This window comes from Nelumbo lutea, chromosome 5, assembly GCF_056320005.1.
Source record: "Nelumbo lutea isolate HS-2025 chromosome 5, American lotus-T2T, whole genome shotgun sequence".
Classification (NCBI taxonomy): Eukaryota; Viridiplantae; Streptophyta; class Magnoliopsida; order Proteales; family Nelumbonaceae; genus Nelumbo; species Nelumbo lutea.
The window spans coordinates 1,890,578-1,904,563 of NC_142688.1; the positions used below are offsets into that span (position 1 = coordinate 1,890,578).

General features: G+C 40.0%; 1 protein-coding gene across 1 annotated transcript; it reads right to left on the minus strand.

Moving 5' to 3' along the window:
- Positions 1 to 577: 577 nt before the first annotated feature.
- On the minus strand, positions 578 to 8,749 carry LOC148849776 (ubiquitin domain-containing protein DSK2b-like). Its single transcript, XM_088943689.1, has 8 exons — positions 7,912 to 8,749; positions 3,686 to 4,462; positions 2,931 to 3,145; positions 2,737 to 2,850; positions 2,150 to 2,208; positions 1,752 to 1,780; positions 1,209 to 1,298; positions 578 to 1,118 (listed from the first exon to the last, which is right to left on the minus strand). The coding sequence occupies exons 1-8, from the start codon at positions 8,141 to 8,143 to the stop codon at positions 970 to 972; spliced, it is 1,665 nt and encodes a 554-aa protein (XP_088799815.1). The 5' UTR covers positions 8,144 to 8,749; the 3' UTR covers positions 578 to 969.
- Between the last annotated feature and the right edge of the window lie 5,237 nt (positions 8,750 to 13,986).

Here is a 13,986-nt window from a genome sequence, read left to right on the forward strand (position 1 = left end):
GAGATGTGAACTCTAAAATTGCTCCCAATGTATAATTGCAAAAGGTTATGCTACGAGGACTAACTCCGAACAATGACCACTCCTTGAATTAATGTCGCGGACTTGCCGATTAATTACCCAAAACAAATGACGGATTGGTTAAGCTGAGACCATGAGAGTGGGTCAAAGATGGAGATGTACAAGGATTAATTTTGAGGTTCGACTATGATATGAAAAAGGTATGGCATCTCCAAAACGTCTGACCTGTCGATTAATAACCAATCACGTGTTATTTATCAAAATTCATGGGTGGCGCATCAGACTTTCCCTTAATTTTGTCCATTTTGTACAACACCACGAAGGAGACACCGCTGTTAATGCTTATTCAAAATTTACCTTATCTTGAAAGAGAAAAAAAAAACAAAGAAATTTGCCTAAAAAGGATGGAATTAACACAAAATTTCCTTCGTCATGGCATCAATTCCTGAAGATACCAGCTGCTAACCGGTAAAGTCAGACTCTGATGGGGATCAGAATAATCAAGTCCAACCACCATCCGGTTATATACAAATATGAACTTAAATTTTTTCAGAAGTGCTAGCACAAAAAAGAAAATAAATTGTATGTGGAAATAAAGAAAAGCAGGAACAATGAACAAAATATGTGCCCATAATTCCGGCAAACAATTCACAAGCCAAATCTTAGAAATGTGTATATACAAGATAATGAGTCTTCATCTCTCAAGAGAGAGAGAGAGAGAGAGAGGCAGGCTACTGGTCCGATAATTCAAAGTCTACACCAAGTCACCAACAAGATAACTCTTAGAATAATAGTAGTGTGTTACTTATTAATGGCCAAAATGGGATTGGAATGTGCCCGCACGTTGATCTGCCATCTTACGAAACTGGAACTGTGTCCAAACTGGCTCATCTTACAGGCCCAAATAAGTGACGCAGACTAATTATAAACATACCAGATGAGATAAATCTACTACTGACCCGGGTTTCCTAGCAGTCGCTCCACTGCAGCATGGACATTCCCCGCAGTAGCACTCAATGCACGGATATTTTCTTGTGTGTCAAAGAAACCCATTTCTTGAAGCTGTGACAGCTGGGTCGCATAAAGTTGTTCAGGTGGCACTACAGAAACAAAGTAAATGATATCTTGAGCCTTATGCAGTAAAAAAACAATAGTGGACACTGATGTTATAAACATGGGAGAATGGCTACCATCAGGGGTATTGGGAACAATCAAACCACCAGCACCAAGCCCACCAAACATGTTCATCAACAACTCCAATCCCGTATTGTTCGGCGCTCCTGTTATGGGTATAAGAAAAGGGAAATAACAAAAAAAAAGAGAGAGAAAACAGGGGAAAAACCATGTAAATGGGATAGCATAATACTTGTCCTATAACAAGATCTCTTGATTAAGTAGATGTTGAGCAACCAAAGACATAATCTAGGGCAATACCAGGTCCGAAATCAACCTGAATCGCTCAAGAACAGGCCAACGGATTTCTTCTTTTTTTTTTCTTTTTTTTTTTTTTTGTAAATCTAACTATTTTCACTCTAATAAGAATGTGATTAGGCCAATTTTGGGGCTAAGATGTTGATCAGGTGGACAATGTAAGTACGACACATGACACCGTTGTTTACAAGAGTTCCAAATTATAAAGTAGTAAAATAATAACAGGTGCAGCTGTTATGTCAAAGAGAGTAAACACTTGGCTACAAACAAGAAACTTGATTAAGGAGAAATGTCTTGCATACCTGCACCTGAACCAGTCTGACCTAGCTCCCTGTAAAAGAACACAATCCAATAATTAAACCAGCAGAAGAAGAGAAGACGGATTAAGCAAAATTTTTGAACTACCATACTTAGAAACAACTTCTGCCAATGATCCTAAGCAACAAATCCATTCAAATTTGGCGAGAAGAATTTAATAAGCATTACATTTGGACATTATTCATCAAATGGGCACAAAAAGTAGTTTTTAATGCAACTACTGCATCAGTTTTCCTTGGTCAATGAGAATACACACACCCATCATAGAAAATGGATCAGAAGTGGAATGGAAGGAATGATAACAAAAACTGTTGAGAGGTTTGTTTCTGGAGTCATCTAGAATGACTTCATTTCCAACACAAAATCCAACAATCCAACTTACTGGGTTGACTGTCGCCGACCAAGCTGAGACAGAAGCGCCTGCTGCAAAGATAAAACTTGCTGCACAATATAGAGGTAATAAGTTGCAATCTAAATAAAGGCAGAGCTCAAAGGTCATCTTAATTGTAAGAACAATATCACTGAGTTCAAAGACCATCAATCTTGCCATTTGAAACCTAAAGTGCCTGAAACTTTAGAGACAAGTAAAAATGAAAAAAAAAAAAATACGACCATCAACAATGGTCAGACAAACTACATTTCAACCAGCAGAATATTTATCGATGTTGCTAGCAAGCAACATCATTGAGTAACAACAATATCACTGAGTTCAAAGACCATCAATCTTGCCATTTGAAACCTCAAGTGCCTGAAACTTTAGAGTCAAGAAAAAATGGAAAAACACACAATCATCAACAATGGTCAGACAAACTACATTTCAACCAGCAGAATATTTATCGATGTTGCTTGCCAGCAACTGGATGATTCCCCTAAAAAGCATTTGGGGTTTGATAAAGCACAAATCTATGACTGCTAATTTTTCTATCCAACTTTAAAAAAAATTCTATTAGACTTAAAAAGTAATGCTACCTGCATTGTCTCAGGAGAAGTCAATTCACGAAGAAATTCCGGGTTCTGCATCATTTCTCTTAACTGAGAGTTTGATTCCATTAAGCTGCGCAGTTGTGGATTCAGACCAAGAATCTAAAATGAAGAAAAAACATTAAAGACAAGGAAAAAATCAATGGAATGACTAACTGTTAGAAACATAGTTTGGCTACTACCTGATTCATATACTGAGGGTTGGAAAGGAGATTTTGCATGATTTGTGACACAGATGGATTTTGCATAAACTGGTTTAATAGAGAGGGATCCTGCATACCACCAAACATCCGTTCCATCTCTGGAAGACCAGGAGAAGATAAACCACCAATACCAGGTGCCCTTGCATTCACAACAGGATTTGACCTCATAGTTGTGTTCGTTTGTCCAGCTCCAGCTGCAAGACAACAGTTAGTCATGAAACGCCTTGAGCAAGAAGTAGTATTAAAGGATAGAGATCTACTGTGCTCTGGATATGAATAGGATTGTTTTTTTTGTTTTTGTTTTCCGAAACAACTGTGTGCAGAGGCTTGAAGCAAAGCAGATACAAATCTTTGCAATACCTTATGTATCTGCTTAATGAAAAGGGAATAATATAAATACTGCCACAAGAGATTTAGCAACAGGGAAATAGACAACCTGTTAAGATGAGACTAGAGAGGACCATTCGGTTGGATATATCCATAAGTCATAGATATTATGGGTTCACTATTCATAATGCCCATTGCTCAAGGTTCTATCAGTATCAGGATTTTGTCACCCCTTCACAAGATGATTTCCAGCTTCCCAAGAGCTAGGTGCTCCAGGATTAGAGTTTTTTTTTAGTTTAAATAGCATTCTTTCAATTAAAAAAAAAATCTGCCAATAAATTTGGAGAGAGAAAGAACATCAGATCCAGAGCTATTGTAAATATAACATACAAAACATTGAAGCTTACCACCAGTGCTGTTCCATGGGTTAGGTAGTGGATTAGTATTTGGTGCAGGAGACCCAGTGGTTGTTTCAGAACCAGTGGTTGAAGGGTTGGCCGATCGATCTCTAGCATGGCCAGCACCTTGGTTCCCTAGAAGTGCTGCAAACGGGTTTGACCCCAGATCATTTCCATTATCTCCAGCCATGGTTGTTGCATTCAAAAATGGTTCCTGAACTGTTTCATACATGCGCCTAAGCATATTGAAACCTTCTGGAGAAGATTCAATATTGCTCATTGCCCTGTCAGTGTTCCGCATCATCTCCCGCATGAGTTCAGGGTTCCTTGCAGCTTCTAATGTCTGCCTTAGTGTGCTGGGATCATTAAGTATGTGAGCAAGATCAGGATTACGATCAATTATATCACGCATTTGAGGATTGCTCATAATCAAGTTGCGCATCATGTCAGGGTTATTCATTAGGTTCTGAATTACAGGCATGTTCATTATTTCCCTCATCATGTTTGGGTTCTGTGTCAGCTGCTGTTGTACTTGTTCAAATTCAGGAAGTCCAGCTCCAAATAAACCAGATGCCCCACTGCCACCCAGTCCATTGATACCAAATCCAGGAAATAGTGATGTTCCAAGACCAACTCCCCCAAAGCCACCACCTTCAGTGGAACTAACACCCCTAGTGACACCAGCGGTGGTGTTTGGACCTCCAACATTGGAGGCAGCAGCAGTGTTGGTTGATGCAGATGGGGCAAAACCACGAACCATGTGAACAGTGTGTTCCGCCTGCAAACCTGTCAAAGTACCAGATTACACTTAGATTTGATGTCATTCAAGTATACAACTACAAGAACCCTCTAAATAACCATGCCATTAACCAAAAAATTGGCTCTCAAAAATATCACTCCTATAAAATTCAGACTTTTCTACACAATATCACCAATGAATCCTCATTGGGTATCTCCAAGTCCAATCTGATCAACACCCTCTTGTCCGGTCTCCTTAAGAATATATTGTCCACTACACCACCCCTCACCATACCAAAAACAGGCGAGCCACTTAACAAAAGCAACACCAAGAACAGCAATAACGAAAGAGAAATAATTCTAATAGAGTCAGACCCAGATCAGACTAAACAGTTGAACCGTTCATTTTAATTTATATTTTGACAAAGGTTTGTTCTCTTTGCTATCTCATCCTCACTATTCTTTAATTTTTGCTCTATGCTTATATACACTCATTTGTTTATATACAGTTCATATATAGAGTGAAATAAACTTCAGTTTATAATTTCAGTACATCTGTCAAGGTAAAGTGAAATGATTTCATCTCTTCATATGCTATTATAAATTCGACTACAGTAAAAAATATGGAGTTAAATTATACACTTTTTTATTTATGGGGCTACATAGCAGGGGGTAGCCCAAACCCCCAACCCTGGTGAAGGCAGGATTCAATCCCAAGTCTCCACTACAAGCCATAAACCTTACCAACTGCACCAGTTGACATTTTCATGTGTTCATATACCATTATCATCAACTATGGTCATTACAATAAAATCTATTTACTTTCTTTCTTTTATAAATAAACATTAGTTACATATTTAATCAAACCCCACCAATGTGAGCTTGCCTTACACTGCTGATCCCAAGCTTGGACAAAAGAGGAGGGTTGTGTCAGGTTGGCGGCCAGCACTAAAACTTTTGCCAAGCCCTCATTAATATGGATCTGATGAGTTACATTTTAAATCAATAATATTCCCATTAAAAATAATTATTTTATTGTTTTCAACAAATGTTAGTTTAGCAAATTTATATCAACATTCAAAAGTAGTAAACAGATTCAATTAGATGGATAAAACTGCAAAACAAACATTTCAGCATGGAGTACAAACAATTTCACTGCATTCAAAGATCCTGGCAAGCAGAAAGGTTGCTTTTGAAAGATTAAGTTTTTTTGTAAAAGGTGTCGTATTGAATTGCATTAATAGCAAAGTTAGACTCTATATATACATATATGTGTGTGTATCATAGCCATACAGCTTGTTAGCAAAGATATTAACAAAAAAACAAAATGTCCTTGTAAAAAATCTGCAATAGCCCAGCCCTTTAGATCCCTATGAATTGACATCCAAGAGCAAAGCATTCCTTGATATTGCACAATACAGTCTACTCATCCAAGATCTCATTCTTGAAGATTCAAGCATTTCTTTCTCTCCAGATGTACCAAAAGACAGCCATTGGAATTAGGCCCCCAAAGATTTTACCTCTCTTAGGGCCTGTTCGTTTGCTCTGAAGTCTGACATCTGAAAGTGCAATAATTACATTAAAAGGTATATTGGTATTGGTGAACTTTTCTTTCTTCTAAACTCTGAATGCAAAGAATGTTGTTCTGAATTCTAAATTCTGAATTCCGAAAATTATCAAATATCCGTTTTGACCCCATATATGAGAGTTTTTGTTGTCTTTTTGGGGGCATCATTGAAAAGCAAAAAGTTGTATGATTGCACTTTAAGAGATAAGAGATAAGAGGAAACAAACAACCATTTCTCTCATTTCAAGAAAGTAGAGGATAGAGAGCAGGAAGCAGACAATCCAGCCAAAAAGACTCCAGAACTACAGTCCACACCTTATTTGCAAATTGACAGTGCAGAAAAAAAGTGATTGGCTATCTCTAACTCAGCAACACAAATAACACAACCGGCCTGATTTATAAGCATGCCGCAAGTCAAAACATTTACCCAAGGCAGCAGACCAAACAAAGAACCTTGGTTCTCATCTGGATCTTATGGTTAATAGGACCTTATGCAATTAAAAAGGACCATTGATATTCAACATGAAATGCTCATTCAATTGGATCCCAACTCCCTAGATCTGCCAATAGCCTTGCTGATGGCAGAAGTTGGAGTTACCACTTACTAGAACTAAGGCTATGTTTGGTTAAGCTTCTGTTCTTGAGCTTTAGGCTGTGGTAAACAAAAATGTGACAGAAAATGTTTTAAGTGATTATAAATGTTTCTTTTAAAGACATAATCCAAAGTCAAAACACTTTAAGCCCAAAACACAAAGCCTAAATTGGGGTCTTGTGTTTTTTTATTTTATTCTAATCAGTAACAGACCCAAGGATTAATTTTAGAAAAAAAAAAAGTACTTTTCCTTTGTTTCCAAAGGCAGCCAGCCCCAAAACATCTATTTCAACCACAGAATGTCCATCAAGGATTGATTAACAACAGTACAAAGTAAACTATAACCAAATTCCCTTGAGCTTAGAGTAAGCCACAAAGATGAGCACTATAGTCTCATTTGACAAAATATCGTATCTGCCAAAAAAATTGCTCCTCCACAGAATCGTTGGACTTAAAACCCTGCACCTATAATAAGCTCCACCATTCTTTCACAGATATCAAAAGACCAGAATACCTTATTTTGGTCAGAGAGTTCAACACGGCATAGAAATCACGTCTTCACAATTAGATCCATGACTCAAAACCATAGATATCAAAAGACCTGAACTGAAGAGAGATTATGAATAGCAATCGAACTTGAACAGTAACCTGTGCAGAAGGAGATTCCCTCACATATAATACTTAGCCTTCAACCAAAGAAAGGGTGAAAGATAATACATACAGTGAGGTTCTAACATTGCCTGTGTTCAACAAGTATATGAAACAATTAACGGTTTTTGAACACATTAATCATTGACACGAATGCGACTCAGTTGAACAGGAATTCCAACATCCATATCCTATATCCCCCGTTTTCCCACCCTTCCTCCTTAGACTCCTTATTAAACATAAACCTAACTCTTTCTATATCTCTCCCCCTTTCTCCTTCCCTTCCTGCTTGCTTCTTAGCAAAGCAAAAACCTCTCCCTCTATTGACCAAGTAGAAAAATGAGAAGGGAAATGGTCCTTCTCAAAAGAGAAATAAACAAGTTGAATTTTTGAAACAACTGGATTTAAGACACAGTAGATGAATAAGAACGTGTCAAAGCATTTAACATTTTAGGGTTTCTTCGTTATTCCATCTAACTATCAGAAACGAAAGCAAAAGAAAATTGAATAGAAAAAGGAATATGTAATATACGACTACCAATCTGACAGAAAACCAGATGCTACCAAAAAGATGAAACCCTACACGAATTCAATACCAACGTTTAAAACAGTAACGACATTAAAGACATAATACCTAATCATAGGGTAAAAACTGAAGAAGTAAGAGAATGATCATATGAAGAAACATACCGTAGCTTTCTAGGGTTTGATCGTCTTTCAAGATCCGACCCTTGTAAATCAACCGCTGCTGCTCAGCAGGGATATCGCAATTCTGCGCGAGAACAGCTTTAAATGCCCCAACCGTCGATTCAAGGTTAATCTGCACCGAGAACTTCGAGCCGTTGGAGCATCGTATGTTAACGTTAACTCCACCGCCAACACCCGAATCGGCCGCATCACCGGAATCTCCATCGCTACCCATAATTTCCCCCTCCCTGCAACGGGAGGTTCGATCCCCAGGCACGAAAGAATAAAATAATTACAATAACAAAAAAAAGGATGGAAAGAAAAATAAAACCCTAACCCTAGAAACACGATCAAACGCCGCTTTCGAGAAAACTAAAGAAACGGATTGGTACAGACTACAGAGAAATGAGAAATCAGACACGGTCGAAAACACGGGGTGAGGATACAATAGTTTCTGGGAAGAAAAGGAGAGGATATATAAATATGTTTCTTACCAAAGAAAAGAATATAATAAATATATGTTCCTTCTATGCAAAAGAAAAATAAAGAAAAAAAAAAAGAGTTGATAGAGAGAGAACGAGAGAGAGGAGGGGGGATCGCCGAATCGGTGGAATCTGGGATCAGATGCCTTGGCTCACCTAAAACGGGAAAAAAATATTTTGGTCTTATAGTTCTCCTTTACGAATTACGATGAATAAGTTTGTGCAACTCCATGTTTTTTTTTCGCCCGTAGGCCCCATTGAAAGGGAGTGGGATCTCCTGCCCATTAAACGAACGTCCCAACATATTTGGCACCGCACATCTTATCATGTCGTGAAATTGAGACCGAGATATGTTGTGCAGATCATAGGAGAGAGTTGAAATATATTTTATTGGACAGTTATAAATTTGCCACGTAAGCGAAATTCTCAAATCTGTGTATAAAACCCTCGGTTTCCTCGAAACTCAGCAGAAGAGTTTTTTAATCCTCATGGAGTATTTCAATTGATATATTTTTTATATAAAAAATCATCGAGAGCGCATATAAGAAGTGATCGGCAAGTTGAAGGGGGCTAGAACTTAGAAGGATGGAGTAGACCAAAAAGTAATAAGAGATGATTTTCTTAAAATTAATAAGAAATAAGAAATGATTTAGGTTATGTTTGGCATGACGATGATTATCCCTTCTTGACTTTTCTTTCTACAAAATAAATGACCAAGTTTGGTCATATGACAAAATCAGTATTGTTTTAAAAATGATGATAAAACGGTGAGCGGGAAAAAAATCATTTTATTTGACCAAATTGCTCTTTTAAATATGAGATGGCCGAAGTTAACGTTAATTGTCATCTTCCTCCCAACACACTCAGACCTATAAATTGGCAGGGTAAGTCTTCCTCTGATATTTTCTCCTACTCCCTCTTCTCTCACTCTATATTTGACTTCTCTCTATATATGTATATATGTGCATCTCCTATAAAACAAAAAACATTTTTGTAAGTTCAGATTGACGGATGATGAAAGGTATGAGCTTTTTTTTTTGGAAAATGCTTGGAAAAAAGAGTTTTCTTCATCGTTGCAAAACGTGATAGTCTTGATGTTACGCTTGTTGCTGAGGGCTTGTTAATGCATGTGTGACGACATAGTTGCGAATCCTCTTCTAGAGGATCCTAAGCTTGTTGCCAATGAGATAGATGAAAATAGCATCTTTCCCGATTTTATTCCACCGGCGAAGGTCCCCTGCTTTCAACAACTTTGTGTGAAGCAATGGACGACTGAGTTGCATTTAAATACTTACGAATCTTGATGTAAGTCCTTCAAAAACTTTTGTCTACATGTGTTGCATCTTCCTTCGTATGTCAATTGTCTACGTCCATTTGACTTATGGAGACTTGTAGATTATGTAATTTCTTTTGGTCGGAGCCGATGAGGGCGGATTTGGCCCTCTAGTGACATTGTGACACCTCGCACCTTATGAGAACTAGATGCAACTTTTTCACGACCAGGCAGCTCGTCACTTACAAACAGCTCGCCATCGTGTAGCCTGGCAACCTAGACAACTCGGCACTGCACAGGCAGCTCGCCACCATGCGGCACTACACAGGCAACTCGCCACCATGCGGCACTACATAGGCAGCTCACCACCTAGTCAGCGCAGCACCTTACAAGCAGCTCGCCACCATGCGGCACTGCACAGGCAACTCGCTACTTACGTGCAACTCGCCTCCTAGTCAAACCGACCACCATATGACAACCCCAAGGAGTTCACCACCGTACTCCGCATTTTACGAGATTGTGACTTGTAATGGCTATATCAGCTCACCCACTCACCAATTTAGGTAGAAATTGGCAACCTTACCGGTTGGTGGATTTATGCCCACCTAAAGCGAAAGCGGATCCCATCACAGCGGAAATCCAGGAATTGCTCCACCAAACCCACGAGGACTTCAGTATATAAAGACCTCACCCCTCAGGGGAAAAGGTATGCGAAAAGAGGCAAAAAAGGAGAGATGGTAGCCCCTGCTCTCTAGCTCTCTCATTCTCTAATATCATTCTCAGCTCACTACTGAGTGCTGATTTAGCCATTGGAGCGACCTCGCCGGGTAAACACCCCCGGGTTCTCTGATTTAGTTCATGCAGGTCCCTTAGTTCTCGTCATCTACAAAGAGGAGCAGATCATCTCCAACAGGAAGTAGTCGGTTAAGTTCCCGTCGTTGTTGGTAGCCAGATCACCTTGTAGGCAACCAATTCCCGCAGGTAACTGGTCCTTGCACCCCGGGTCCTCTGACTCAGTCCTTGCAGGTAACCAGTTCCCGTCGTTTACAAAGATGAGCAGATCATCTCGTGTAGGGAGCAGTCGGGCTGCACTACAGCAGGGAGCTCCACTTCAGCCTCTGAGTCATCGGCCACCTAGGAGCAGGCGGGATGACGAGGTACTTAGCCAAGAAAAAATGATACATGACCAGAAACGGTTACATCAATTAGCGTCGTCTGTTGGATCACACTACAAAAAGCTAAGTTCTCATCCTACAAAAGGCTAAGTCCTCTTCTCCCAAAAAGCTAAGCCCTCACTTTTTTATTGAACCTCTTGCTTTATAGTTTCCAATTTTTTTATGAACTCAAAGAAATAGAAGATCTCGCATTACGAGGTTGATGCAACATAATCATAGCTCTAAGGCGCCCACTAGGTGGCCTAGGGCGGCCTGCACACGTCCTGGCGCCCTGGGACATGCGCCAACCTGGCGTAGTGGCCCAAGTGCGAACTGACGAACTAATAAAAGACTTCCTGATCGCTTAAGGCCTAGTTGCCTCTTCAGCATGGGCAAAGTTCAGGAGTGGACTATGAGTCGCTTCCAAAGCCTAAATGCCACGATACTGCTTAAGACCCAGTTGCCTCTTCGTCATGGGCAAAGTTTAGGAGTGGACTATGAGTCGCTCCCAAAGTATAAGGGCCACAATATTGCACAAGACTCAACTGCCTCGTTGGCATGGGCAAAGTCAAGGAGAGTGGACTACAAGTCGCTCCCAGAACCTAAGGGCTAAAGTATCAAACTAGCAACGACCTCGACGCCTGATCAGCCCGGCACCTCACAGACAGTTTGACACCTGGTCAGCTCGGCACCTCATAAGCAACCCAACACTTGGTCATCCTGGCACCTCACAGGCAGTTCGGCACCTGGTCAGCTCAACACCTCACAGGCAACCCGACACCTGGTCAGCTCGGCACCTCACATGCAGTTCGGCACCTAGTCAGCTCGACACCTCACATGAACCCGACACCTCACAGGCAACTCGACACCTGGTCAGCCTGACACCTCATAGGCAACTCGGCACCTGGTCAGCCTGGAACCTCACAAGCAGCTCGGCACTTCACAAGTCCCAGTCGCCTCCTCGGCATGGGCACTTAAGACATAGTCACCTCTTCGGCATGGACAAAATCAACAAGAGTAGACTATAAATCGCTCCCAAAACCTAAGGAACTAAATCAATGCTTACGGGCTCGTCGAATTATGGGCCAAAAGGAGAAATCTACTCCCTTCGCCGAATTACTTTCAGCTTGGGAGTGGGGGGCAAATGATGAGGGCGGATTTGGCCCTCTAGTGACACTGTGACACCCGGCGCCTTATGGCAACTAGATGCAGCCTCTTGACAACCAGGCAGCTCGCCACTTATAGGCAGCTCGCCATCGTGTAGCTTGGCAACTTAGACAACTCGACACTACACAGGCAGCTCACCACTTATGGGCAACTCACCTCCTAGCCAGACTGACCACCATATGACAACCCCGACGATCTCACCACTATACCTTGCATTTTATGGGATTGTGACTTGTAACAGCTATATTAGCTCACCCACTCCCTGATTTAGGTGGAAATGGGCAACCTTACCAGTTGGTGGCTTTATGCCCACCTAACGCGAAAGCGGGTCCCATCATAATAGGAATCCAGGAACTACTCCACCAAACCCACGAGGACTCCAGTATATAAAGATCTCACCTCCCAGGGGCAAAGGTATGCGAAAAGAGGCAAAAAAAGGGGAGATGGTAGCCCCTGCTCTCTAGCTCTCTCATTCTCTAATATCATTCTCAACTCACTACTGAGTGCTAACTTAGCCATCGGAGCGACCTCGCCAGGTAAACACCCCCGGGTTCTTTGATTCAATTCATGCAGGTCCCTCAGTTCCCGTCGTCTACAAAGAGGAGCAGATCATCTCCAGCAGGAAATAGCCAGTTCAGTTCCCGTCGTTGCTGGTAGCCAGATCACCTTGCAGGCAACCAATTCCCGTAGGTAACTGGTCCTTGCACCCCGGGTCCTCTGACTCAGTTCTTACAGGTAACCAGTTCCAACCGTCTACAAAGATGAGCAGATCATCTCCTACAGGGAGCAGTCAGGCTGCACTACAGTAGGGAGCTCCACTTCAGCCTCTGAATCATCGGCTACCTGAGAGCAGACGGGATGATGAGGTACTTAGCCAAGAAAAAATGATATATGTCTAAAAATGGTTACATCAGGATCCATCATTGTGGAGTGTCGACGCCTTGGGCTGCTTCTCTGTTTCATCATCTCCTCTTTTAGTTGGGGAAAAATTCATGTGGCGAGTCTTTTAATTGAGGGTAATTTTGTCTTAGAAATTTAAAAATATTTTCCCGCTCATTGTTTTTATCGTTATTTTAAAAATATAATTGATTTTGTCAAATAACCAAACTTTATTATTTATTTTGTAATCTTGAAATTAGTGTTCTTTTTAAAAATTGATAAATTTTGTTATTTGATATCATTTTTGTCATGTAAGCGATTTTTGAGAAATCAGCTTTGAGTTTGTTTTATATTGATTTCCAAGAGTCGTTTTTTTTTTTTTAATTAGAGTTCTTGTTCAATGCCATGTTGGATGCGAGGCAATCCTAAAAAAATGGAATCAGCTAGAAATCATGAAATCACCAAAAAAGGCGATACCTGATGATTTTAAGAATTAATTTTTGGTTGATTTCCTAAAAATCACCAAAATCGGCCAGCCAAAAGAAAACTTTAATGCCAATTCCTCTAATACAGATGTGGCTCCAACATGGCAATGATTTGACATTAATATAATTGAACATAACATTAAAATTTAACTGGGAATATGACATTAAAAGAATAGAATAGGGAAACATGATTCATGTAACCAACCCCCTATAATAGGAACAATGCTTGCATGAGTATGAAAAAAAAACAATGGAACTTTTGAAACGAAATCCAAAAACCCAGTTAATTGAACCGACCAATTCAGTGTTTTGAAAAAAAAAAAAAAAGTTGAAGGTATTAATTTGGTTTTAGTTAATCGGTATGGAAAAACTGACAATCTACCGGTTAACTGACTTTCCAAAAATCGATCGTACGGGTTCGATTCTAAAAAACTCATACAATTCGATTAATTGAATTTGAACCACGAGCACCCCAAAAGATGATGGAGTTTTTGGAAGTCAAAATTATGGTAGGAATTCAAATTGTACAATGGAATTTCCAGAAAAAGAAAAAAGATTCAATTAGGTGGTTTGCATATAAATTTGTATTGCCTAGAAAAAGCATATAAATTAGAACATTGTTAAATTTAATTCATGTT